Source organism: Podarcis raffonei, chromosome 3 (assembly GCF_027172205.1).
Source record: "Podarcis raffonei isolate rPodRaf1 chromosome 3, rPodRaf1.pri, whole genome shotgun sequence".
Lineage (NCBI taxonomy): Eukaryota > Metazoa > Chordata > Lepidosauria > Squamata > Lacertidae > Podarcis > Podarcis raffonei.
In genome coordinates, this window is record NC_070604.1 from 56,391,498 (window position 1) to 56,416,956 (window position 25,459).

Consider the following 25,459-nt stretch of genomic DNA (forward strand, 5'->3'; position numbering starts at 1 on the left):
TCTGAGATCTATCACCCCAACAATAATGAAGCTCTACACTGCTGATATAAGGAGTGCTACTTGCATAACTCCTAAAATTTCTAATTGCTACAAATTGTAAAATTGCTACAAACATCATGGTATGTAAGGGGGGGGGAGTCACTTGCATTAGGAAGTGATTTCATATTTTGTTATGGAAAAAAATATGGAAACTATTTGCCAACAGTGTGATAAATTTACCATAACATTGTGAAGTTTCTTGAGCTCTTTCGAAGTCATGTACAGAACAATAGGCTACCATATTTACTTTCCAGCAGAATCCGAAAACCTACTCCTGGAACACCACAAGAGATCATTTTGATTCCTTCCGTTCCCCAAACAGCAGATGCCACTTAATACTGCAAACTGTTTTGAAACTCATAATTTCAAAAGCAGTGTGTGGCATGAGAGAGATAGGTTTAGATCAAATCCACAGTAAGCATTACTAGAGTCCTGATCACTGGAAAAACTGGTCCTTAATATTCATTAGCATGTGCAAAATAAAAATCATGTGTTTCAGTTTTTCATTTTTGTACACAGCTTTACAGGAAAGTTACCGAAAACAGTAAGTCCAGTTGGGAAACAGTGAGAGATTTTGTCATTGGAAAGTGATGTGTACTCACTGTACACTTGTTATTGACTGAATTCACATGTCAATAACATTTGTAGACATATAGAGTCCTTTCTAACTCACTCCTCTTCCCTATAGCTCAAGAACGAAATATCACTGCTTTCAATGATGTAAGCTGTGCAATGTCCCTGTTCTTATAAAGCCTCTTCTATAACCAATCACTAGAGTTAAATTCCTGGATGACATCATGAGCCCTGCCTATGAAACTTTTGTTATTTTTTCCCTCCACCAACTTCAGTTGTTCCCACAAACTCTGTGACGGAGAAGCCTTGTAGTTTCCCAGAGCATACCATCACATATTTCAGAAATCACTGGATATTGAGGTAAGGAAATATGTTTTTTTTTAAAAAAAATGTATAAGGGATTGTGGGTTTCTAAATTAGCTATCCTACTTGAAGAGAGAGGTCTGCAGCCTTTGTTGAGAAACATTAGCTTGATGCAGAACTCCAACACTGGTTACCTTCTGCAACTTTTTAGGGTTTTTTGATAATAAATGCAGGTACAGCAAAAGCATTTGTACATAGAGGGGGCGGGGCATATGATTTGGGAAGAAAAGAATTCAGACAGAATCAAGCTATATTTCAGTGCTTTGTGGACAGCAAAGGATCTTGCTGTCACAGTGTCAGAAATTTTGTTATTCCCCCCTCCCTTCTAGACTCTCAATTTTCTATTGAAAATGTTAATATATTCTTATTCTTATTATTTTTGTAAAAGTATCTTATTTTTGTAGTGTTTACATTTTAGTTTAGCAGTTAAGCAGTTTTAGTACAAACAGGTATACTTGTACATGTATTTTTTTTACTACAGCTCAGCAAGCCACATCTAATACTAATATTCCCTGCGACCAGAGTATTTATTTAAGAAAGCCCAAGGATTTCTGCATAGCCAGTGAGAATTACATGACATCCCATGTCATATCACAAACTGATTTTTAAAGTCCTCGGTGTTTTAAAATGGTTTGTAATGTGGCATGGAGAGGTGTTGCTATTTTAAAAACCCACCAAAAGCCCAATGACATGTTGGGCACAGATTTAGTACCCTGATTTCTTGGATTCTAGCCAGCGGCTACAAACCTACACAGTTAAGGTCACTTAAAAACAATGGGATTTAAGAAGCCTAATCTTGTGCATGGTTGTAGCCACTGTCATTAACTAGGTGTTTATTTCAAGCAGCCTACCTACAGTGTTAATTTACAAGTAACATGTAATGTTTTCAACCACTGAAGTGTTTTATTAAGGACACTCAGAATATGCCCACTGAAATCAATGGTCTTAAGTTAGTCACCTCCGTTCATTTCAGTGAGTCTACTCCAAGTATGACTTAGTTGGCTCCAACCCACTGTCATGCTAAGAACAGACACACTGAATTCAATGGGGCTTAAGTTAGTCGTCATTTCAATGGGTCAGCTCTCAGCAAGATTACGGTAAATCTGGATCCAACTCACAATTGTAATCATGAGCACATATGCCAAAAACAGAAAAAGAAGCAAATAAAATCATCTTACGGTTTGAGAGAGGGGAGAACTATTTATAGAGCTGAAGGCAAGATTTACTGTATCATTTTTTTCTCTCCATCCACTAATCAGAATTTTAATTCAAAATGCAGTCCCATGAACATTTACTTGGAAATATGTTCTGCTGTGTTTCCCACATAAAGGTGACAGCAAAACTTAAAGGTGTTGTTATTGTATCAATAAAGACTTAACCTTGTTGCTAGAGGGAAGCTGTATTTTCACTAGAAAGCCGTTACTATTTGATTAAGTTTTGCATACTTAGAATTCCTTTTTAACATTGTAACAGAAATATATATTAGTGAAAACACTTATTTATACACCAATAGAAACAGAACTCCCCATTTTCAGAGTACCTGATTTTGTAGTTTTTTTAATACTACCTAATTTCTATTATAGACATTTTTCAAAACAATCAGTTGCATTTTTATTTTTGTCCACAAGAGGCCTTTTTTAAAACACACACACACACACAAAACAAACAAACCAGCAACACAGAATAACAGCCAATTCTGTTACATTATCACTGACACAAACACTAGCTTTCGGAAGAATCTCAGAGCAAATCTGCAGCAAGTTAGGATAACTTCCTTCACCGACTTAAACTGCAAAACTTGATCCATTTCACTGTATGTTTTCAAGTGGGGAAAGGGGCATAATAAAACTAATAAAAGTTTTATTTTTATTGTTTTTTAATAAAAAAAATGGGGGGGTGTTTGCTTTTTCATTCATTTATTTATTTTTAAAAGGAACTTACACTGGAAGGAGGAAAATCTCAAAACACACTTTAGACGCCCCAAAAGTTCTTTTCTGCTTCATTTTTCTTGCAGGCTAGCTAAACATTTATTTATTTATTACTTTTAATATGTCAGGAGAGATCAGTTCACTCTTATGTTTTTCTCTTTGAAACAGTTTTTGTCACTGTTATGAAAGTGAGCCTTTTCTCTGTGACTGAAAATATGCACTTTCTCCTAACCTTTTTTCTTAACATTCTATAATCCCATTTCTGTTTCTCTTATTGCCTCATCTCACCTTTTCCCTAGAATCTTGAGCCAATTCTATTATTAATTAATTAATTAATTAATTAAATTTCTATACTGGCCTGCATGTAAACCTGGTGGTTTACAATATAAAAACACAAAAATGCATACCATAGTAACAAACAAAAATAATAACCACCAAACAGTTTAAAAGGCCACAAATTGCTTAATTAGCCAATATATATGTGCTCATCGCTTCTTTCACATAGCTTCTTGGGCACCACTATTCCTCCTTCTTCCATACTGTTGTTTCGTGTCCTTTCTTGCCAACCCCCAGTCTCCCCCCCCCCCAAAAAATACATATATACCACTTCTATTTATCATTCTTTTCTGGTTATACCTGATGGCTGACACTGCTCATTATAAGATTATATGATGCAGATCTGCCCCCAGCCTCTTAAACGAATCCCAAGACTGATTTTAGTGGGATAAAGTAAATCTGTTCACTTGCACAGAAATAACTGATTAACTGCTGCCACTAACAGTATCAAAACAATTTTGGGAGAGGGACAATAGAAACTGACTCCCAGCAGAACAGACTTATTCCTCAAAAATGTTGTGATTTTAATGGTCTCCCCCTCATTTATAAGCTGTCTCTCCTGAATGAACTTTCAAGAAGGGGAAATCAGCAGTAAACTGATGACCTCTAGTGGACTAATGAAGCAGCACTCACCATTTTCTTAAAAAAAAATAGAAAACAATGAAAGAACAACTGCTACTGCTCCTCTTCCTCTTTTCTATCTAGTAGACGCTCATCTGTAATCAAAGAACCAATTTTTATTCTGAATCCTCCACTTTTTGTGTACTAACTACTTGATATCTGAATTGACGTCAGCAAAACTTTAAGTTAAATGGAATTGAGGGATTCAATTTTAAGAACTCTCAGTTTTCAGAACAAGACAGGAGAATACATATATATAATGATTCAAATATAAATAATTATAGACCAGACTACCCCAATGAACAAAGTGGGATTTAAATGAACCTAGGCTTGGGATGTGATTCTTGTTTCCTTCAAATGTCTTTTAAGGTCTAGTACAGAGACCTGTCTAGTACAGAGATACAAAACAAAAACAAAAACAATGAATGGAACACTGATGTCCTTCCAATGTCTTCTCCAATTTCAGAGCAATAATGACAGGCAACAGTATTCATCTAGCTATATGTATTGCAGTGAAATGAGATCACAGCTGTTTGCTTATATGTTATGATTAATCATCAAGTCTTAACTCTTTGAAAAGCCTCATGTTGACAAATGCAAGTTCTTAACTACAGAAAAAGCCACAGCCTAGCTTGCCAAAAATACTGTTCTATCAAGAAGTATGTTGCTGACCCTCCCAGGGAGTGGAGTTTTTCCATCAAATAATTTCATCTTATAATATTACATGCAGGAAGAGGGCATCTGTGCTGTTTATTCAGTAACAAGAGAGTGATAACTATTTCCATCAGCTAGCTATGTGACATGTCTGTGAAGTGTCACGCCATATTTAACAAAGGTGTTTAATACAAATCTGTTAGTACTGTATTTAATTCACTACGGCTTGCTTAGAGAAGAATAAACACTTTAGCATAACTGAGTCCATATTTGGCTAGAAGAAGGAACACCGTTTTTACAAGGTCCCTTGAGTTGTCTTGTGCCTGCCGTGTGTGTGTGTGTGTGTGTGTGTCTGTTTTAGAGTATCTACCCTTGTCAAATGTAAACCGGAAAAAGAAAAAGAAAAGAAAAAAAGAACTGAACAGCCAAATATTTTAATGGCTAATGGTCTATTGCCCTTCATTTATACAGTATCAAACAGAGCTCAAAAGTAATGGAAAGTCAAGCCGAGTTGTAGAGTGTATTTATATAAAACATTCCTTTGCAAATGTGATCTAAGCTGAACAGAGCCCACCAACTATGCATTTTGGACTGCCAAGAGCTTGACAGCTTCACTGTTTTTGCAGTCTTGGGCAGGCATTAAAAACAGAAGGCTTAACAAGCCCTTTGTGAACCACCATACATGGCTGGTGGGCTACAATCAGCTTAATGGGTCACAAGTCACACCTGGTACGGCAAATGAACCACATCTCTCAGGATTGCTTTACAAGATATGGACGTGTTTGCAGCATGTCCACTGTTACTCACTATGATGAATTGCAAACATGTGTACCCAGGAGGTGTATTCCAGCCACATATTAAACACATGCCTCTCTCCTTCAAATTTGTTATGGTTTTAACATAAGAGTATATGGTAAACCTGCTGCAAACAGCTCTTTTCCATATCATACGCAGTGGTCTTGAGAACAAGTTTGGTGTGTGTGCTATTATTGAAAGGCAGGTCTGGTCTTATTGTTAAGATTTGTTTTCTATGTATAAATGTCTCACACAGTAAACAAATCTCACATGCTTGTTTCAAACATTTTGTTTACTTGGAAATAATCTGCACTTGCCCTGGTCAATGCACTGTTTGTTGTATTTCTAACCCTTCACTTTCCTGCTTTCCCCAGCTCCACAAAGACTCTTAAAACAAAGCAAACAAGAAGATATTAAGCACTTTGCACTGCCCTTGAAAACCACTGCTTCTTAAAAATCTGCACCCACTTTCTTAAAATTTGCGCTTTCCTGTTGCCATGGAGAAGGTCCAGTACATAACCCGGTCTGCTATGAGGAGAGCCTCAACTATTGAGGTGAACCCACAAACACGCCAAAGGCTTCAAGAGCTCTTTGTGAATTTTTGTCTTATCTTAATATGCCTCTTGCTTATTTGCATCATTGTGATGCTTCTTTGAAGTCTGGCTTCTTTGATTGATCTTCACTGCGCTGTGAAAATGGGGAAAGCAGCCAGAGAGAGAAAAGAACCAAAGAGGAAATTTCCAGCACAAGGAAATCCTTGCAAGAAAGTCCAGCATTCGGACTAAACAATTTCTAACCGGCTGCACTATTCACTTATTAGCCACTGCAACCATGTTAAAAGCTCCTGTACTGAACAGTGATTTGAAATGTATTGTTAAGTGTATGTTACAGACTTGTTTTACTGAATCGATGTGTTAGTAAAAAAAGCTATAAAATGTCCAATAGCAAGTTTTACATATGACCACCAATAAGTTTTAACTATGGCTCTGAAATAGGTTCACATTTGAATGGGTAGGTAGAGATCGAGGCTAAATGAACTGTTAACAGGTACACTTAGATCATTATATAGTTTAGAAAATATTCTGCACAGCCTACTTTCAAATCTTGAGTACTTGGGATTGTTTACTCAAACTATTATGAAGCTTGCTTTAGCATGTTTATGACTGAAATCTTGAAATTAATGTTAAACCATTACATGGACACAGACTTTCTGGTCTGAAAAATAAACGTATTCAATCAACCCATAGTTAAATGAAGTTAATTTTTCATCTGACATGCATATTGCACATTTCAGCAATGGCATTTGTCTAGAACAGCCTGAAAGAAGCACTGAGACCCAAACTGTGGCCAAATGTAAATAAACCTTCAGGCATTAGATATATTTGCAAATACTGCATATCCTCGCTTGTGTGTTCAAGTAAGGTAATTTGAAAGTGGTGGAAGACACTGGATGTAGATAGAGTATGACAAGTAAGAGTTTTGTGCACAAAAACCCAAGTAATGAAGTAAAACTGATATCAATATTTTTCTCAAACGTAAAAGTTGGGATTCAATGCAGCGCTAAGGAGATTGTTCTATCAGTGCAAGCATTTCCTCTTGCCTGACAGAATGATCTCCCCTCCCCTTCTCTGCACACTGTTCTGAGGGTTCTCCAGAGCGGATTATGGGGAGGCACAGGGGGTGTACTGGGGACGGGGGTGGGGAGCCCTATTGTGCTAGCACTGGTTTCCTCTAGTGTGCCAGATAAGTTGAATCTAGCACTAAGTATGGGGAAAGTGCGAGGTCAATGCTTTGTATTTTGGCAATGCTCAGTAATATTTAAAACAGAATAAATGCTTCCATACAGTAAAAAAAAAAAGTATTGAAATAAGCAGTTTGTCCTTTGGTTGTGGGTTTGTTTGTTTTTATTTCACTCCTTAAAATGGCATTCAGAGATCTGAATATTTGCTTCAATGTACAAAAAAGCCAAAACATCATACTATGGATGTCTATATATTATATATTGGGGGAGGAGGAGGTATAGAGTCGAGTTTACTCATGGATTGGACATATATGCTTTCAATTTCTTACCTTGGTTAATAATTGTGAACGGAAGAACTACAGGATTTAATACTCCCCAGGAACCTTAACCATGGTCAAAGCTTTTCTAGGCACTGACCCCACCAATGGTTAAAAATAAGTTCATAATGTTTTGAAACCAAACTTATCATTTCTATGAAGTGTACATGTGATCATTTTAGCTGAACTGGTAAGAAGCAACCATGTCTAATGACTCATTAAATTATTATAATTGTTTCATACATTGAGAATGTACTCTTCTAATTATGTTACACATGAACTGATCTTCCCGTGTTGAGAAAAACACACACATTAGGTTGGGTTCCTTCTTAAGATAAAAAATAAAGGTTAATGGATTGGCAAGACATTTTTGGCTTATTTCTGTTTATTTCAATTTAAAACTGGTAAATAAATTTGATCAACGTGAATAAATTTAACGAAGTGAGGCCCACCTGCACTATACATTTAAAACAGTATCACACCACTTTAAACAGTCTTAACTTTTCCCCAAAGGGGACTATAATTGCTGAGAAATCCATATTACCAGAAATTTTGGCTGGCTTTGGCAGCTGCCAAAATGTATGGCTGGGCCCTTGCCCCTCCCATTCAGAGCAATTCTATGAATGCTTACTAAGAAAAAATGGCCCAACGTGTTCAGGTGAAGCCACGTGGGATTATAGCATTAATTCTTGATCTACCACTGAGCCTCTGAAGGAAGTTGGGAACAATCCTATTGCTGTGTTCTCCGATTGCTGTGGAAAGTAGCAAAAGTCTAGCCCCAATTTTGCCCCCTTGCAGCCAGGGAGAAAGGTTGGGATCATTTTGACGGAGAGCAGGAAAGGTGTTCCTTGAACTACAGCTATCTGCTGCAAAAATAGCTCTCTCAATCTTTTCCAGAGCTAGAGCCTTGTATGGACATCACCACCAAGACTGTCTCCAGTCTTTCCTACTGGAGCCAGGAGAGACTATGACTCCAAGTAGCTCAATCACTATGCATTCACATGACCCACCTCAACTTCTCTATCTTGGAGTAGGCGATGGAGACAGTCAGATCGGTGCAGATGACCCAAGCCTCCTCAAAGCTCCAACTTAAGAGATGGTGGCAGAGTATCCAGTCATCCTTTCCCAAGTTTAATTACCCCTTCGCCAATGACCCACTCATCAAGGTGGAAAGCTGCATATAACACACCGTATTTTTCCATGTATGAGACGCCCCCTATTTTTTTGACCCCAAAATTATGAAAATGAAACCCTAAAATAGAAGTGAAAATCTGGATGATTGGTGGTGGCAAGTTGTTGATCCTTTTTGAGGACATCGGCCTCAAAGTTTCCAGCATGGAGGTGCATGCAGTGCACTGTGGTGCAGAAGCAAAGGCAGCGACTGGGGCACCACACGCTCCCCCCCCCCCAGTGGCGGCTGCTGCTGTGGGGAAGCAGGCTCCCAAGCAGGATGCCAAGGAAGAGCCGGGGGAAAGCAGCGGCCGCTCTGCGCCGGGCCATGCCGTCAAGCAAACTGAGCTGAGGAAGGTGGTAAGCAGGCTGGGAGTTTGAGAGGGGAAGAGGAAAAAAAGGAAAGAAGGGCAAGGAGAGGTAGCTGAGGCAGCTCTCAGCGGCGGCAGCTGCTCTCGATCCGGTGGTTGAGCCAGCAGGGGCCTCAGGAGGCAAGCCAGTCACCAGCATGCAGCCCGGAGGGGGAGAAGGGGGGGAAGGCAGCAGGAGGGACCCCCTCAGCTTGCTCAAGGCAAAATCCAGGTCACATGCTTAAATATTTTTAAAGTTCCCCCAGATGCCCATGTTCCGTGTACAAGATGACCCCCAATTTTTTTAGCAAAAAAACCTCGTCTTATACATGGAAAAATATGGTAACTAAGATGTACTACAAACAGTAGAAGCACCCACAGTGCATTGTATAAGGACTTTCTGCAGATAAGGATTCATTGGTTTATTAATATTAAATTCTAAATGTGCTTTGTGAATAGATGATTTAAGAATGAGAACAGAGCCAGATGATTAGCAACTTGGAGGGCAGGGTTGTGCTATGTGACTAGTTATAAAGGTAAATGTGCATTTTATTGTAAAACGTCATCTGCTGTTTTGAAAAAATACTTTTCTACTTGGCACAGTAAGACAGACAACTCCCTTAGTCAATTCATTTTATGCAAACCATGGCACTTATTAAAAAGTTCTCTGCATCTCCTTTCAAGGGTGTTTTAGAGGGCGGTCGGTATCTATGTGGGACTGGTTTCTATAGTTGTTGCTCATCGGCCATTTTCTCTTAGGTGCTGGACAGCAAAAGCTCAGAAAAAGCCAAGAACTGAAGATGTGATATACACCTGTCAACCTTAATTCACTGGCACTGAAACTGAAGAAACTTAAAACTGTGATCACAAATTCTGTTGCACACAAAAAAAGTGCAGGAGATGCCTACAATGGATCTTGCAGCAAACAGAGGCCTCAACCTCCTACTCAATTTTCTACTTATTTTCCTGGTTCTTGTTCTCATGTACATCCTTGTAAAGCTCATGTGAATTTTTCATTTTGTTTGAACGGTTACTATTAATCCACTATGGTTACTTGAAGCTTCAAACTTTGTGAACAGAAACACTGAAACAAACAAAACCCAGAAAAATCCACAACCTAAAAAACTGAAGATTGGGGGAGCGTTGATTTTATCAGACAAATTAAGAACATGGATTTGCTGGTGTGCATTATTTTTGCACCAGAACAGAGCAGGACTGTACTTCACAAAAACTACCCCCTTACAGTATAGAATAACTGCAACATGGTCACCAGCAGAAATCATCAATACTATATATTTACGTATCTACCGAAGAATGGTTAGACTGTGGACTTCTGAGATTACAGACTCTACAAGTAGGACAGAGAAAAAAACTTAGCCCAAAAGGTGCATCGCAACAACCTGAAAAGAAAAAATAATAATGACATGCATCTAATTGTTTAAAGGAAGAAAATAATGAAAGCACATTTATTTGAAGCAAACATGGAAGTTCCTGTGACTTTTATTTGGGGATGAGGGCAAACAATAATTAGAGGAGGTAAGGTGGGGGGGGGGTAGGAATGCAGCCAAATTGTTTGCATGCTTATTCAGAAGTGAGTATTTCAGTGTTTGATGGGCCTTACTCTACCCAAACTTACTAAGGAATAAGACCCATGAAATGCAGTGGCACTTACTTACTAGTGAACATGCATAGATGTACACTGTTAATTATTCTGAACACTGAAAATGGGCCAATGTGTTATTCCATTATAATGTGTTAGTCACAACATTTTTAGCAGACCAATACGCTCCCATTTAGTCTCTAGCTAGCTCCTCTGGTCTTTCAAGCCACAGAATTTCTAAAGGACACACTATAGCAGTGGATCGATATGGCTAGAGTTCCAGAGGGATAGCCATGTCAATCTGTGGCAAGAAAAAACAAAGTCTTTAAGATGACACATGACTTTTAGATGTGTCTATGATTCTTTTACTTGTGATGCTCATTGCTGTGAATATACAGTAATGTAGAATCAAATTTTCAAAGAGACCTTTATGAAATTCAGAATGCATATGTTTCTTCTACACTAGCTTTGCCTACATATCAGTTTCACAGAATGAACGGCTCAGTGAATTTACTATAGGAACTTTATATGTCTTTGGGCACCTTTTTGAGATATGTCTGTCTGTCTGCATGCCCATCAAAGGGAAACAGTCACCTTCAGAAGCAGAATGGCTGGCAAGAACTACTACATTAAATGGAATAGCCAATGGAAGCTCAGCAATTGCAGAGATTACAGTATTTAAATGTCTGTGATACCACATATATGTTGGAAAACAACTACAGACTTCTGTATACATTTCAGAAATCAGACATTGGCAATCACAACAAAAGAGATTGAACAGTCTGTTGCAATACCATTTTATTTAGATTCTCATAAGTTTTCAAACATGGGAATATTTCCAACAGAAAGACCATTCAATCCTGTAACAGTAGAATAGAACTTCTGCATATATACACGTTCTCCTGCCCTTAACCTTGAAAGCATTTTATTTATGTGTTTAATTCATTTTTAAAAAAAATAATAATACTGAACTTCTATTGTCACCTTCCTGAGAATTCAATTTACCCTCAGCATTCTTAAAATTCTACCACTTTGGTTCCCAAGATTTGGTTTGAAATATAACTCTTACCTACAAAGGCACAAGCCAAAATATTTAACTGCTCAATTTTATGTCTCTCTTTTCCTTTATCAGTCAGTTATTAAAGTTTATATGCAGTCTGGACAAGTCTTTCCAACTTTCTGCATACTGTTGAGGTCCTCTGAGATTGATAAAAAGTCCATATTTAGTGGGAAAGCTGCACTCACATATGTAATATATACAACAGATACCAGAATGTACTGACAGTATTGTATCTTACCAGTGTTAAGAATTTCACTAATTTAAATATACAGATATATGTATCAAAAGTTTAATTTTGCTAAAGAATGAAAAAAGACTGTACTTTGTTGTTTTTGTTTCCTTTGTACCTAATTGAAACATACCCAATAAATCTCCAAGTGTAGCCTTGGGGCTAAGAGTTTAAGTCAAAAAGTCCCTGGTTCAAATGCCACCTCAATCATAAATGCAGTAGGTAGCCTTAGCAAGTTATCGTTCTCTCATACTCAACCATCCATTTGCAATTATATGAAGAAGTAGTATGGACTATTTTACAGTCATTCTAAGAATTGGGAACATAACGTTGTGAAGTGCTCTGAACTGCTACATAAATGCATATCTGAACTGCTACATAAACCATTCCCAACTCTGTTCTATTGTGAACAGAACCACTTCCACAGCCCTTTATTTACCACATTACAGGGTTGAAATGATGCCAATGTTTTCTTTTCCCATGATGCTACTCTCATACAGAGTATGAAGACCAGTTCCCAGTTTTTCTTTGCATCAGCACTCAGTGAATAATGAATGCTCTACTATTACTGTGTCATAGAAGTGCTCTATTTTGCATTGACCTTGAGGTTGGTATTTGCTATCACAGCAAACCATAGAACTGGTTTATGATTATTTTGGATAATAGCAGTTAAGAAAACCAGGAAACTAAAACAGAGCAACTCAATATACAAATACCTGAAAAAATAGTTTTAAGTTGCAAAAACAAAACACCCCCCCACACACTTTTACTTTTGGAGGGCAATTCAGAACTCCCACCAAAACACATGGTTCTCACTTTTGGAGTTGCAGGCACTGTGAAGTAGTTGGCATCAGTGTACCATCTTCCATGTGCTGTGGTCAGGGCTCAGCTGTAATAATGAATGAGCTGGTTACACAAGGGACACCTGGCTACAGAGCTGGGAAGGATGTACAACTTCCAGACTGAGCTGCATACATGGTTGAGGGCATGGAACGGTCTGAGCAAGTGTCTCGGTCACCTAAAAAAATGTGCAGGGCTTAATTCTGCAACAACAGAAAATCTATAACTAATTCAGAGCTATGAATTGCTACAATCTAGGCAAAAAGAAAAGGGAAAGAAGCCTTGGTTCCGCAGCATCAACAAAAACTTACATTATATAAATCACTGACTCAGGTATTCCAGACATTCAATATTCTATGAGATGCAGCATCGACCAAAAGAAAAAATATTTTTATACGAAACTTTACCATTTTTAAGTGCAATGAACTACTCTGTCACTCAAGATGTATTCATAACATACTCAAACAGGTGAAACAGAAAAAACCTAATTGTATTCTCTCCAAGTTTATTTTAACAAAATATGTTTTTGAAGATAGCAAGTTGTGGTAACTCGGGGATAATACACATCACCCAAGAAACTGAGTTATTTACCTTAAATATGCTAATGACATAAAAAGCCTGAAGTCATTGGTCCCTAATTCAACACAGAGTTAGGCATGGATCAATTTCTTTAACTTTAAATGAACTAAGTAAACATAAATGTAAAGATGATTGTGGTTGATGTATAGAGCTAGATAGAGTGATATTAATACTTAATTGACTTGCCCACCCATAAATTCCCAGTTCATTTCAATTAAAATCTTTACTATCAAAGACATCAGACACATGCTACACTATATGACTGTAGAGGACCCACTGCTGTCATTTAATATGTTATTTGATGTCATTTCTCTTTCAATCCACTTGGTGGCAGCAAAAACTGAATTTCTGCTCTTACCTGCACAGGATGTTCACTTCCTGTTCTAAGTTCTTCAAGCTGCTGTAACTGCCAAGGAGATAAACTGTATGGCTCTTCAGAAGGCCTGGACTCTGGAGGGTTTGTATGAAATTGTTCTGTAAGCCATCTCTGAGTCCTCTCTGAGGGTTGAATGGGAACCCCGCTCACAGCCTGCGGTCCCAAAGTTATATATCCTTGATGAAACACTTCGCAATTGGATGTGACAGGCTTGCTTTCAGGTAAGGCACTATAGGTCATATCTAAGGCATGTCTCCTGTTTGAGGGATCAAGAACACCCAAGTCTTCCTTGCTGCAACTTTCAAATTTGTATTTGCAGTCCAAGGTAGAATTTCTTTTTTTCCCAGTTTCTCTGTCCTCCATCTTGAGTAATTCCATGCTGTTGTGCAAACAGCTTGTCCCATTTATTCTTAATTGTGGTGACACAGTGCTGTCTCTTCCCAATTTATCCATGCTTGTCCTGCACTCTGCTGAATAAACACTCCCATCCTGGCTACAGGTAATGGGTGCACTGAGTTTAGACAAAGATGACCATTTCCTTACAGGCCTCAAGTCCTTCATGTCAAGAGAACTGTCCAGGATGCCCTGATGCCTGCTTGCGGCGGACCTCAAAAAGCTTGTACTCCATTTTGAACAGTCAGACTTCAGAGGTTCCCTATGCTGGGATAGTGAAGAGCTGGTATTAGACGGCATCACATGGGCAGTGGGAATCGAGACCAGTGAACGGCTGGGCTTAAATGACGAAGTACCACTTGAGGTGGAATGATCTGGAGAAAAAGATTTTCATCATGTGAGTGAACACAGTGCAAATAAGAATAGGTCAAGATTAAGCACCACAAAGAAATTAAACATAATGTGTTGACACAGATGAGATTATTTGAAGCATACATGGTTTTTAATTCGTGAGGCGCCTGTCTATATTGCAGTACACCAGGCACAGGCAACCTGTGGCCCTCCAGATTTGATAGACAGGAGCTCCCATCATCCCCTGCCATTTGCTGGCTAGAGCTGATGGGAGTCAGTCAAACAACATCTGCAGGGTCACAGGTTTTCTCATCCATGTAGTACACTAACAGAATTTGCGGAAGAGATACAAGATGGAAAAACTATAGTTCACTATATACACTAAAACTACACAGGACTGAACTGATCTCTGAATTTTTCAGGAAGAGGCTGGAAAGCTGCATCAAATGTTTTTTTTCCTTCCGCTCCTCATGCTTAAAGCATTCTAACGTAGAGGACTTGTAAGGGGAAAAAACCTCACATGCATGACCAACACAGACCCCCAAGAAACACCTGCCTGGAAGAATCCTATTTGTATGTTTCAATGACCTTAATATGTAGCCATTTTCCCAAAACAATTCTGGGGTAATAAGGAAGTTACACTAAACACTAATGAAGAAATAAAGGCTTATTAGTTTCCTATTTAGAATATCCACTAGTAAATCACATGGTTTTGCTGATAAAATCACTGTACACCTTCAAACGTATAGGTAGATAATATACTGGAACCAAATGTGCAATTGCACAAAAGAAAGGCACCTTTATTTATGCAAGGAGGTGGGATCCCCAATTTTGGACAGTTTTCCTTTGGTGTTGTGGCCCCCTGCAACATATGCATGCTGCTCAAAAGAACCCCATAACTCCCAGAATAGGTTTTGGCGGGGAGTATTCATGCAGAGAGATGTGGGAGGTAGAAAATCTGGCTGATGGAACAAGAAGTTAAGATTCAAGCCTTTGTATATTGAAAAATAACGCAGTATATAGCAATGGTATATTGCTAGTGCCTCGCCTCTTCCATTCTGGCTCCATTCACCATCTGAAATATTAGTAGGCGTATAGAAAATGCCAATGTGCCAATGTTTCTAGACAGACAAGCAAGTTAAAATTAACAAAGGTGAGGCAGAGGTTACTGGAATCTGAGTAGCAGCTCTCCTATGCCTAGCAACTGCTGCTTTGCATCAAAGCCTGCAGACTACCAAAAATAAGCAGCTAATCCTGGCATTAGAATCTTAGCCTTTACAATGTCACGTGGCTCAACCTTCCCCCAAGCTGTTCACGTTGCTGTTACACGGGAGGCTTTTTAAAAAGTCTTACTATTTGTTCTTAATCATCGTGATCTGCTACAGTTACAATGTATGGCTTTGGGGGAAAGAACAAAACAATTCCAAGACTTCTGAGTGCTCCATGCCATTATGGTTTTCAAGGAGAGTAATGCTTAGCAGAATTCAGGTAAATCATGTTAAAGGCAATTTAATCCTGTTCAGCAGCTCTCTGCTAATGGTGGCACAGAGGATCAGACACACAGATCTCAGGAAGGAGCGGGGAAGGTGTCGTTAAAGATGTCATTAAAAAGCCATATTGTACACAATTGTGTTATGGAAGGTACAGTGTTCCAGAGACCAGACTGTACTTGACTTGCAAAAGTATGTTATTTCTCGCATGACATTTCATTGCCATCTCTCTTAACTACGATGGCCACAGTCCAAAGATGTCATTAAAAAGTTAAAATTGTTGAAGTATCTAGCATATATAAATAAATGTACATACTCCCAAAATGTTGACAGTTCCTTTTTGAGGACTTTGAAACAAGTGAGCAATTCCTTTTATATTTATGACAATTAATAAATAAAACTACATATCACAGTGAATGAAAGAATGACAATATTTAAAACAGTGGTGCCTTGGTTTTCGAACGCCGAAAACCCGGAAGTAACTGCTTCGGTTTCTGAATGCGCCTCGGAAGTCAAACAGGAAACGTGGCTTCCGCTGAGTGCAAGACCCTGAAGCCTAGCTGTCGGCTATTGAGTTTCGGTTTTCGAACGTTTAGGATATCGAACTGTCTTCCAGAACAGATTACGTTCGAAAACCGAGGTACCACTGTATAATTCTGAAGCCATATTGCACACAACTGTGTTATGGAAGGTAAATGTTTAACAGTACAATGCTATATACCGTATTTTTCACTCTATAACACGCACCTGACCATAACACGCACATAGTTTTTAGAGGAGAAAAACAAGAAAAAAAATTCTGAATGAAACAGTGGATGTATCATTTTTGTGCTTCATGCTGTGGCCACAGACATGTGATTTGACGGTGAGTTTGGGGTAGCCCAATGCAAAAATCCTGAGAATCCATGTGGATCTGTGCTTTGTAACCACGTTTTTGCACCATTGTGGCCCCAGGCAACAGTGGGTATGTGATTTTTTTTGGTGCAGGCTGTAGCCATAGACATGCTATGTGATCTGATGGTGAATTTGGGGTGACCCTGAGGCAGAATGCAGGAAAGCAGCAGCCTCCTCTACAGCTTTCCCTCCTCCGTGACGCGGGATCTGATTTTTGCCTGATTTTTGCCTCTGCACTCGGGCCAGACATTTCCCTTTACTTTTTAGGAGAAAAAATGTGAGTGTTATAGAGAGAAAAATACGGTAAATCTACTCAAAGGCTGTAATCCTATGCCTGCAGCTGTAAAGCTGCGCACATTTACTTGGGAGTAAATCCCAGTGAATTCAATAGGACTTGCATCTGAGCACAATACACACAGGATTGCACTGCAGAAAATGTACTGACACTGACTTCAGCTTAACACTGACACCTTCAGCTTCCTGTGGCTATTCCTGTAAGAGGAGTAACCATAGCAGTTTCACTCTGAATGCCAAACTATTCTGGTAGCTTTGCATGCAAACTGAAAGAAAAGGTCATCTTTCAAGTTTCTTCTTAAATCAAGACTCTGGGAAAGGAAGGGTTGTGCTTCTGTGTCTCCTACATGGTACTGGGCTCTTTCAGAGTCCAAGGTCCTGAAATCTTTACTGATGATCATCATTTCCACCAATTAAGCAGGGTGAAACATGGAATGTTAATATTTAATTAAAGTTTTAGTTGATTAACCACAGTGATTAGTCAATTAAAGCTAGTATCTTGTGCTCCTAGTTTATAGCATAGGGACACCAGCAGTCAAATCTTGTCTGTTCAAACAAATAATAAAAGGCGGTTTGCCACGTGCATTGTTCAGAAGTTCTGTTACCGGGTTATTGCCGTCTATTCAGCCATAATTACATGAATGCCCCTGGGAAAAGAATGAGTACATAAATGCACACTTGGCTGATTTCATTCTAACTGAACTGTACACACAGCAAGACAGTGAAACCATTTTTACTCAAGGAGTTGTCTGCCAACTTATAACTGTCTACAAGTTATTTTTTTTCTATTTGAAATATTTGCTTGCAGATTTTATTTTTCTTCCGTTGCAAAACAGTCTTGTCCCAAACCCTGAGATTGGGTGTGGGTTTCTTTTTAACTTGTGCCATTGCTTTTCGGTGGGTGACATTCGACCAAGTTTTACTTGGAGAAGATGAACTAAAATTAAGCAGCATAACCAAGAGCTCATCCACACAGCCACTAGAAAGGATGGATGTGAGCAGCTTTCCACTTGGCCCACGCTTTCTGCTCCTTTCCTGGGAAAATCCACTCTTTTGCTCTAAAGTGGAACAAACGACAATCCACAGAAAACCTAAAATGCCATTTGCAGTGACTGAGTGCAAGAGAGAGGTTTTCCCCAGGGGAAAGCAGTGGGACAAGAGGAAGTGTAGATAAGCCCTAAGTTGGGTCCATTTTAAACAGTACAAGCTCTCGTTTTTCCACATGGCAACTTTTAAAGGCTACAAAAGACAGACGCCAAAGCAGCTGCCATGGTACTGTGCTGCACTTCTTCAGCCTAGGAAACAACACAGCACCATGGTAGGACCTGTTCCTGGTAGCCCCTGTAGACAACCTATTTGTTGAGCACTCATCTTGATCTGCTTGCACAAAGCTTATGCGGAGGCTAGATTATATCCAGCCTTTACTAAGCATTTGTTCCAATTTGGTTATATGACAATAAACACTGACTCTGCATTCATCCTGATTTGCTTGTGGGGAGTTTATACCCTTTCCCATAATTCATTTGTTCATCCCACACTTTTCAACACATTTTCCTATCACTTTCCAAACTGCAAAAACTCTGGGTGTTGTTGTTGCTTAAAGTGGATCTGTTGCATCAGAATGCAAGCCTCGTTTCCAATGTGCCTGAATCCCTCCCGTGAAACACTGACAGTCTGGATGAACCGTAACCTACTTGCTTGGCTAAAATGGCAACTTGCATAGCATAAGCACTGCCCTGCTGGATCAGATGAATGCTTCCAGGGAGTTCACAATCAGCCCTCCTCTGTTGTCTGTCCCCCAGCAATTAGGATTTCAGAGGCATATTGCCTCTGAACATGTAAGTCCAATTATCTTCTATTTTTGACTCCTTTTAACTTCTGTGTGAACCTTGCAACAAAAGCAGCAGTGAACTGACTCTTTCAAATATTGGGAGAAATTTACAAGAGCAAGAAATATAATATTGCAATTATCCTAGCTGTACACTTTATACAAACCCTTGCGACTGTGGTCCTGAAATTCCCCAATTTTACAATTTGCATTGTTTGTCTACAATGTGATTTACAATTCTACGTATCTCAGGCAGGATTTAATGCCAGTTCTTCTGGCCCCTTTTCATCTTCTCTCCACTCTAAGGAGATATCTTTGCACATCACTAGCACACACATGGTCACAGTTTTGGTAGTGATCACATGTGGGGTACCTAGAATCAAAAGGAGGTGCTCAGAACCCCATTCTACAGCACTGTGACAAATGCCACACAGAACCATAGTTGGGAATGCGAGCTACTTCATCCTGTGTAATGTATACTTCTGCACATGTAGAACCTGATATATAAAAGATGTAAAAGAATGATTCAGAACTAGAAACCAGCTTCCATATACAGTGCTTCCTTGCTAGATCAAGACAACTATATTCTCTGAAACAGCTGATAAATCTTGCAAAGGTTGAGGGAATTTGTCTGGGGTTATAGTTCATTGCAGTTCTAATTTTGCATTATCAAGAAACAGTTAAGACTTCAAGAGCAGAATGAAGACAAGCTTAATAAATTACTAGAAAAAATGCAACCCATTGTTTTGCTGGTATGATGCAATTGAAAGTACCATATTTTTCCATGTATAAGACTAGGTTTTTTCCCTAAAAATAATGTCAAAAATTAGGGGGAGGGGTCTTATACATGGATAGTGCCGAGGGTGGACTGGCGACAATCTGAGTCCCCCAAAATAGGGGGCGTCTTATACATGGGGGACGGACGTGGGTGGCGCTGTGGTCTAAACCACAGGGCCTAGGGCTTGCCAATCAGAAGGTCGGCGGTTTGAATCCCCGCGACGGGGTGAGCTCCCGTTGCTCGGTCCTAGCTCCGGCCAACCTAGCAATTCAAAAGCATGTCAAAGTGCAAATAGATAAATAGGTACCGCTCCGGCAGGAAGGTAAACGGCATTTCCGTGCGCTGCTCTGGTTCACCAGAAGCCGCTTAGTCATGCTGGCCACATGACCCAGAAGCTGTACGCAAGCTCCCTAGGCCAGTAAAGTGAGATGAGTGCCACAACCTCAGAGTCGTTCGTGACTGGACCTAATGGTCAGGGGTCCCTTTACCTTTTACATGGGGGCGTCTTATAGATGGAAAAATATGGTATTTTACTATATCCGCTTTTATTTTCACTGAAATTCCTACTGCCTATGGATACAGTCAGGTCACACAGCAAGACTGATCAGAAAATACTGGGGCGAAAATCAGCAGAACAGAGCTTTATTGGGTATGAAGTCCACAACAGTCCAGCTGCAAATTCCCCAACAATCCATTCCATATGCTTATGGGGTTTTTTTAGGTGCCTATTGCCCTTTTTTCTTTTTGAAATTTAGAATACACTGGAATAATCTCCCCACACCCCTAGAGCCACATGGGCTGTCAATCTTATTTAGAAATGTGAATTCAAAGTTTTCACCATTGCTTTGGTAGCAATTCCATTAAATTCCAAGATGCAATGACATAATAATGTTGTGTTGACAACTTCAAGAGCTGGAGTAACAATGCAAAAGGAACATCCAGAAGTAGCATGAGAACAGCTGACAATACACTCATGAAGCTAAAGAAGCAGTTTTTATTCTGAATTTATAAAGCTTTTGTGTTCTAGGAATATGAGAATAACAAAGCCCTTCATGTGAAATTAGCTTCGACTTTCAGCTCGGGTTGTTCAAACCCCTTCAGTATGTTTAATTTTTTTAAGAGTTACTTAAATTAAGTGAGGGGAGAAAGAAGGGTAAAACAATGTATTTGGGCAGTTTGCCAGTAAGCGCACCACATAGCTGATGAGCCAGCAAAAGGATCCACAGCCATGGATGAATTGTGCTCTGCAGCAAGACAGAATGTCATTTGAGAGCAATATAAGGAGGTGTCAGGAATCTAGTAAGTGAGGTGACTATGTGGGTGACATGTTTATTCAGATTTATACTGAGAGCATCACCTCTTACATTGGTGGAAAAAGGCCACATTAAATCAGTTTTTAACTACTTTTAACCTTGCCTACTCTCCCCCACATCCGCCATCCAACTCCCGTACTCTGTGGGACCATTATTTAACGTTGGGATTATTCTCACACTACATTTCATTTGTGATGCTGTTACTCTACCGCACCCCCAATCTATCATTAGGGAACAGTTCAAACCACAAAACTATTCGCCATGTGAATTACTGCAGGATGTGTGTTGTGTTTTTCTCTCTCCAACACATTTGGAGGAAAAATGCAGCTACCTAGTCCAGATGAATTGCATTTACGACAACTTCTGAAGTATAATGCTGATTATTCTAGAACTTTCCATTTACCTCACATGCCCATACAAAATGACCTGGGCTTGGAGATCAAGGAGGGGAAACAATATCCTAGTATTCTAAATCACGGGTGTCAAACACAAGGCCCGCGGGCCAAATCCGGCCCGCCAGACCTCGTCATGTGGCCCGTGGCATCAAGGGCGAGGTAGCGAGCTTCTCGTCCTTTTTACTGGTCCCGACCCAGATTTTAGGGTCCGCACTCCGGCGGAGGCTCTCTGCCTTTCTAAAAAGTGACCCACGCCAACAGCCTTCCCTGCCTGCTTGCAGACAGGGCTCCAACCGACACGCCCCGTCGGCACTGCCTACTGGCGGGTCCCGCAACTTTCGCCTGCCTCGCGGGCCGGGCAAAGAGGCTTTCTGCTCGCTCGGTCCAGTCCGGGGCTCGCTGCAGAGGAGGCAGTCACGCAAAGCCGAGCTCGGAGCCGGCTGCCTCCGCCCCTCGCAGCCTCCCAGGCGCGGCAGCTCGAGGGGGTGGGTCACGCGTGTGGCAACTTTTGGAGCCCAAGAGAGCCGCGGAGGCAGGGAGCGAGAGCCATGCTTGGAACGCCGCTCGCTCACTCACTCGGGCCGCAAGAAGAGGCCACTGCGGCGCTGCAGCTGGCGAGGAGATGGCCAGGGGTGCGGGCGGCGGGGCCAGGGGCTGGCTGGGGGTCTGGTGGGTAAGTAGCAGGGCTGGCAGGCGGGGAAGGGAACGGCGGAGGCAAGTGGAGAGCAGGGACCTGGCGCAGGTCCTGCCACAGGCGGCGCGCCCTGGCTGGGCTGGGAGAGGCGAAGCATCTGGGCGGCTGGAGCAAAGTGGGAGCCTGCCAGCAACTTGGCTGCGGGAGCCTGGCTATGAAACACCGCTCCCCTCCCCACGCCAACACATCGGCTTTCTCCAGGCCGGAGGACTTGGCGGATAGCCCCCTCCCCAGGAGCAACTGCAGCAGCTCGGGGCCCCAGCAGGACATCCTGGCCACCTGCGCCCGCAGTGCCGCTGGGGCTCCCTTGCAAGGAAGAAACTGCTGCTGTCCAAACTGCAGCTCCGTATCCTCCGACTCCTGAGTGTGGCGGCAGGGCAGGGGGAGGCAACATTTGCTTCTGCTCTGCTCTGTTGGGACAGGCTCCTGTCTCCTCCCCGTTGGAGCTCCAGTCTGCCTGGAAGCCCATCTCGTCATCTTTTTAAAAAATCATTATTATTTCTTCTTCTATTCTTATTTAAAATCGTACTGGAATAGGTATATTAAATAGTGTATAGGTTCAAGACAACACACACCAGTGCCTAAGGAAAAATAACTTTGATAAAGTCCTACAGATACAACCGGCCCTTTGAGGGTGACCAAACTGCTGATGCGGCCCCCCGATGAATTTGAGTTTGACACCCCTGTTCTAAATAAAGCATCTTGTGCACGTCCATGCAGAGCAGAGGGCCCTCAGAGGGCTAAGGTGTTGGGGGGGGCAGGGACCGGCTGTTTTTTTGTTTGAGCTTATACCTTTATTCTAACAAGACTCCTGCCCTGGGCCTCAGACAAACTCTGCACAGGTCTGATCTCATAACCGTTACAATGAATTTTTGAAAACAAAGATTCAAGGCAGACTAGAAGCTTCCAGAAATGAGTTTATTGTGGCATCAGTGTTGCTAATGCACAAGTTTTTTGCCATGTTGACAAAGTGTTGTCATTATCCAAATGTCTAACTGTACTTATTTTACATTTAATCCATATTTCTATTTATGACAGAAAACCCAGTAAGTAAAATGGCCCATTATTTATTCAGTCAAAACTGGTGTAGAAGCTTGTTGAAACATTCATTTGATTTGTGGGTGGTTTGTCACGTGTCACTTTGGTGGGTGGTCTCTGACACCCCTTCTATTTTCTCTTCACCTGAGCACAACCTAGTCATTTTGTTTCTGGCAATCTAAACATTACAAGCAAGCCTACTTCCACCAGTTGCCACATGCTGAATGTACATCCAAATGTTAATGACCCAGTTAGGAGTTGTTGTTCTCTGAAGATGTTCACAAAATACACGAGGATAATTATCACACAGATTATAATAACAATACATACAGCAGCGTTTGGCTAACAACAGCAACAGCAAAAGGCTTGTTGTGGCTTTTGGGGGGGGAATGCATGGTTGATTTGTTAATGGTTATGGGGTACTTTTCACTGGAGGGAGGATAGTGTCACCCAAACACATTCCTGACAAATCAAACAGAGCAATATAGCTATGACACTTGTGCAAGATCTCAGTATTATTATTTTTTAAAGGCCAGGTAGAAATGGATATGTTTGCCCCCCCCCCAAAAAAAAAATCCATTTTGCCTACGGTGAAACACAATTAAGGGCTGGTAACATATGTTCTTGTGCTCCTGCACACTTTCAATGGGATTTTTTCCTAAAGCTGGTTTCATATGGGTACAGAAATGTCTGTGCACATGCTCAGAGTGGAAAAGATCAGTGGAGCGCAAAAGACAAGTGACTGAGGGGCAAGACAAAACACACCAGAGAACAGATCTATTCAACCAAGCTCCGCCCACTGGTGTGAATGGCAAAAGGATGAATAATGAATATGCACAAATGAAGAAATAGAATGTGTAGAAGCATATTTGTACACACATCCAAACCAGATATGAATAATCCATATGCAGTACCAAGTCTCCATTTGGAAGCACCCCAGTACCAAAAAAAGTGTAGGATTATTTGCACAACTAAGGTAGACACATTATTTTTGAATTTAACACGATGCCTAGATAAACCACAAGTTCTTGCACCCTCCTCTTCTTCTGACATAGCTGAAAACTTTCACTCTTTTTTGTTTAACTACAGCTTATTGTGTCATCCAAACCAACCGTTAACACCTAGGTATCATTGTGACTGATGTCAACTATGGCTAGTTTGAAACAAGCCAACTCAAAGCCAAGATGGAAATTCCAAAATTCTTAGGCAGTGTGCTCACTGTTGTATGTTTCCTGATGTGAAACCATACATTTTAGGGCACAGGATAAAAAGTAATTGCCTATAAAGCCAGATGGTAAACTGAAATCCCAATATTATTTATACACCTTTATTATGGGCGGCAGTATAACCTGACATTTTCATTTGATTAAAATACTGGCAATAAAACTTAAATTCAAGGCTGCAAGCTCCATAAGCTACAAAAAAGTCTAATCTTCTATAAGTTTCTACAACACATTGCCTGTCTATTTTCCCCTAGATAATGAAATTTAATGAGACTGTTTTATCCTTCATATACCCATACGTTTTCATACTGCTGATGATATAACTTCTCAGGGGTTCTTTTTATTTTTCCTCTCCAGCGATGTAGAGACTTACATTCTTATTAAAAGTTGTTATGAAACAGCAATATTGTTCTTCACCACCCAAGCATTGCTTAACACTATACAAGATACAATGAAGGCCAGGAACAATCATCTCTGCCAAATAAACCCTTCCAGAATGCCCAATGTTTCGCTAAAACATCAGTTCCTAAGAAGGCTAGGAACAGAGGCAGCAGCCTGGACAAAGTTAAGCATCAGATTTTACTAAAAGCAATGTATAAAATATAACTGTACATATACACAGCACTTCAAATGCAAACTGTTACCTTTTTCTGGTAATTCTACAGTTCACAAATTTAATGGAAAGTGTACTATTTGTTAGCAATTCCAGAAAAAAACCTGCCTAAACGGACACAAGAAGGTTACTAATGAAAGCTTTCTTGACTTTCATTAGTGCTTGACCTAATACTACTCTGTATTAGGGGGGAAACATATATATTAGTCATAGGCGCTGGCTCCAGGGGGCAGAGCCCTAGCACAGAACAATATAGGGACATTGTGTGCCATCACACAGGACATCGTGTTGGGCCCCCTCAATGTTCTTTGTAGGATGGTGCCTGTAATAACACTCTTAATCTTCATCACATTCACCAGAAGTGAATTATATGTGTTCACCTACCCTCCTAATGTTTTCCTCTGAGTCAGGAATGAGACATAGATATAAGCCAGCACAATTTTCAATATGGCTGCATCAGAGGAAAAGGACACAGTAAATCACACTCCATCAGATCAGCTGGGACTAACTGCCATTTTGCCTCCTCCTGTCTCATAACTGTATCTGCTATGGCCATTCCAGCTAGATAAGATCTAGTATGCAAC

At 40.4% G+C, this 25,459-nt stretch overlaps 2 protein-coding genes across 9 annotated transcripts in view; one reads left to right on the plus strand and one right to left on the minus strand.

The window, feature by feature from the left end:
- PLN (phospholamban) overlaps nucleotides 1-11,377 on the plus strand; it is a 71,681-nt gene extending 60,304 nt beyond the window's left edge. Inside the window, exons 5-6 of one of the 3 annotated variants that reach the window (XR_008329518.1) lie at nucleotides 888-972; nucleotides 5,684-5,803. Coding sequence is in view for 1 of the 3 variants with exons in the window: in XM_053381786.1 (XP_053237761.1) it covers nucleotides 5,807-5,965 (159 nt within the window). In the remaining 2 variants the exon portion in view is untranslated. Of the gene's footprint in view, nucleotides 1-887; nucleotides 973-5,683; nucleotides 7,735-9,646 lie in introns of those variants that run through there. The other 2 variants (XR_008329519.1, XM_053381786.1) reach the window with 2 other exon arrangements.
- The window catches only part of CEP85L (centrosomal protein 85 like), a 93,574-nt gene that overhangs the window by 36,967 nt on the left and 31,148 nt on the right, over nucleotides 1-25,459 (minus strand). For all 6 annotated transcript variants that reach the window (XM_053381777.1, XM_053381776.1, XM_053381780.1 and 3 more), the window contains one exon: nucleotides 13,554-14,338. In XM_053381777.1, coding sequence (XP_053237752.1) covers nucleotides 13,554-14,338 — 785 coding nt within the window. The remainder of the gene's footprint in view (nucleotides 1-13,553; nucleotides 14,339-25,459) is intronic.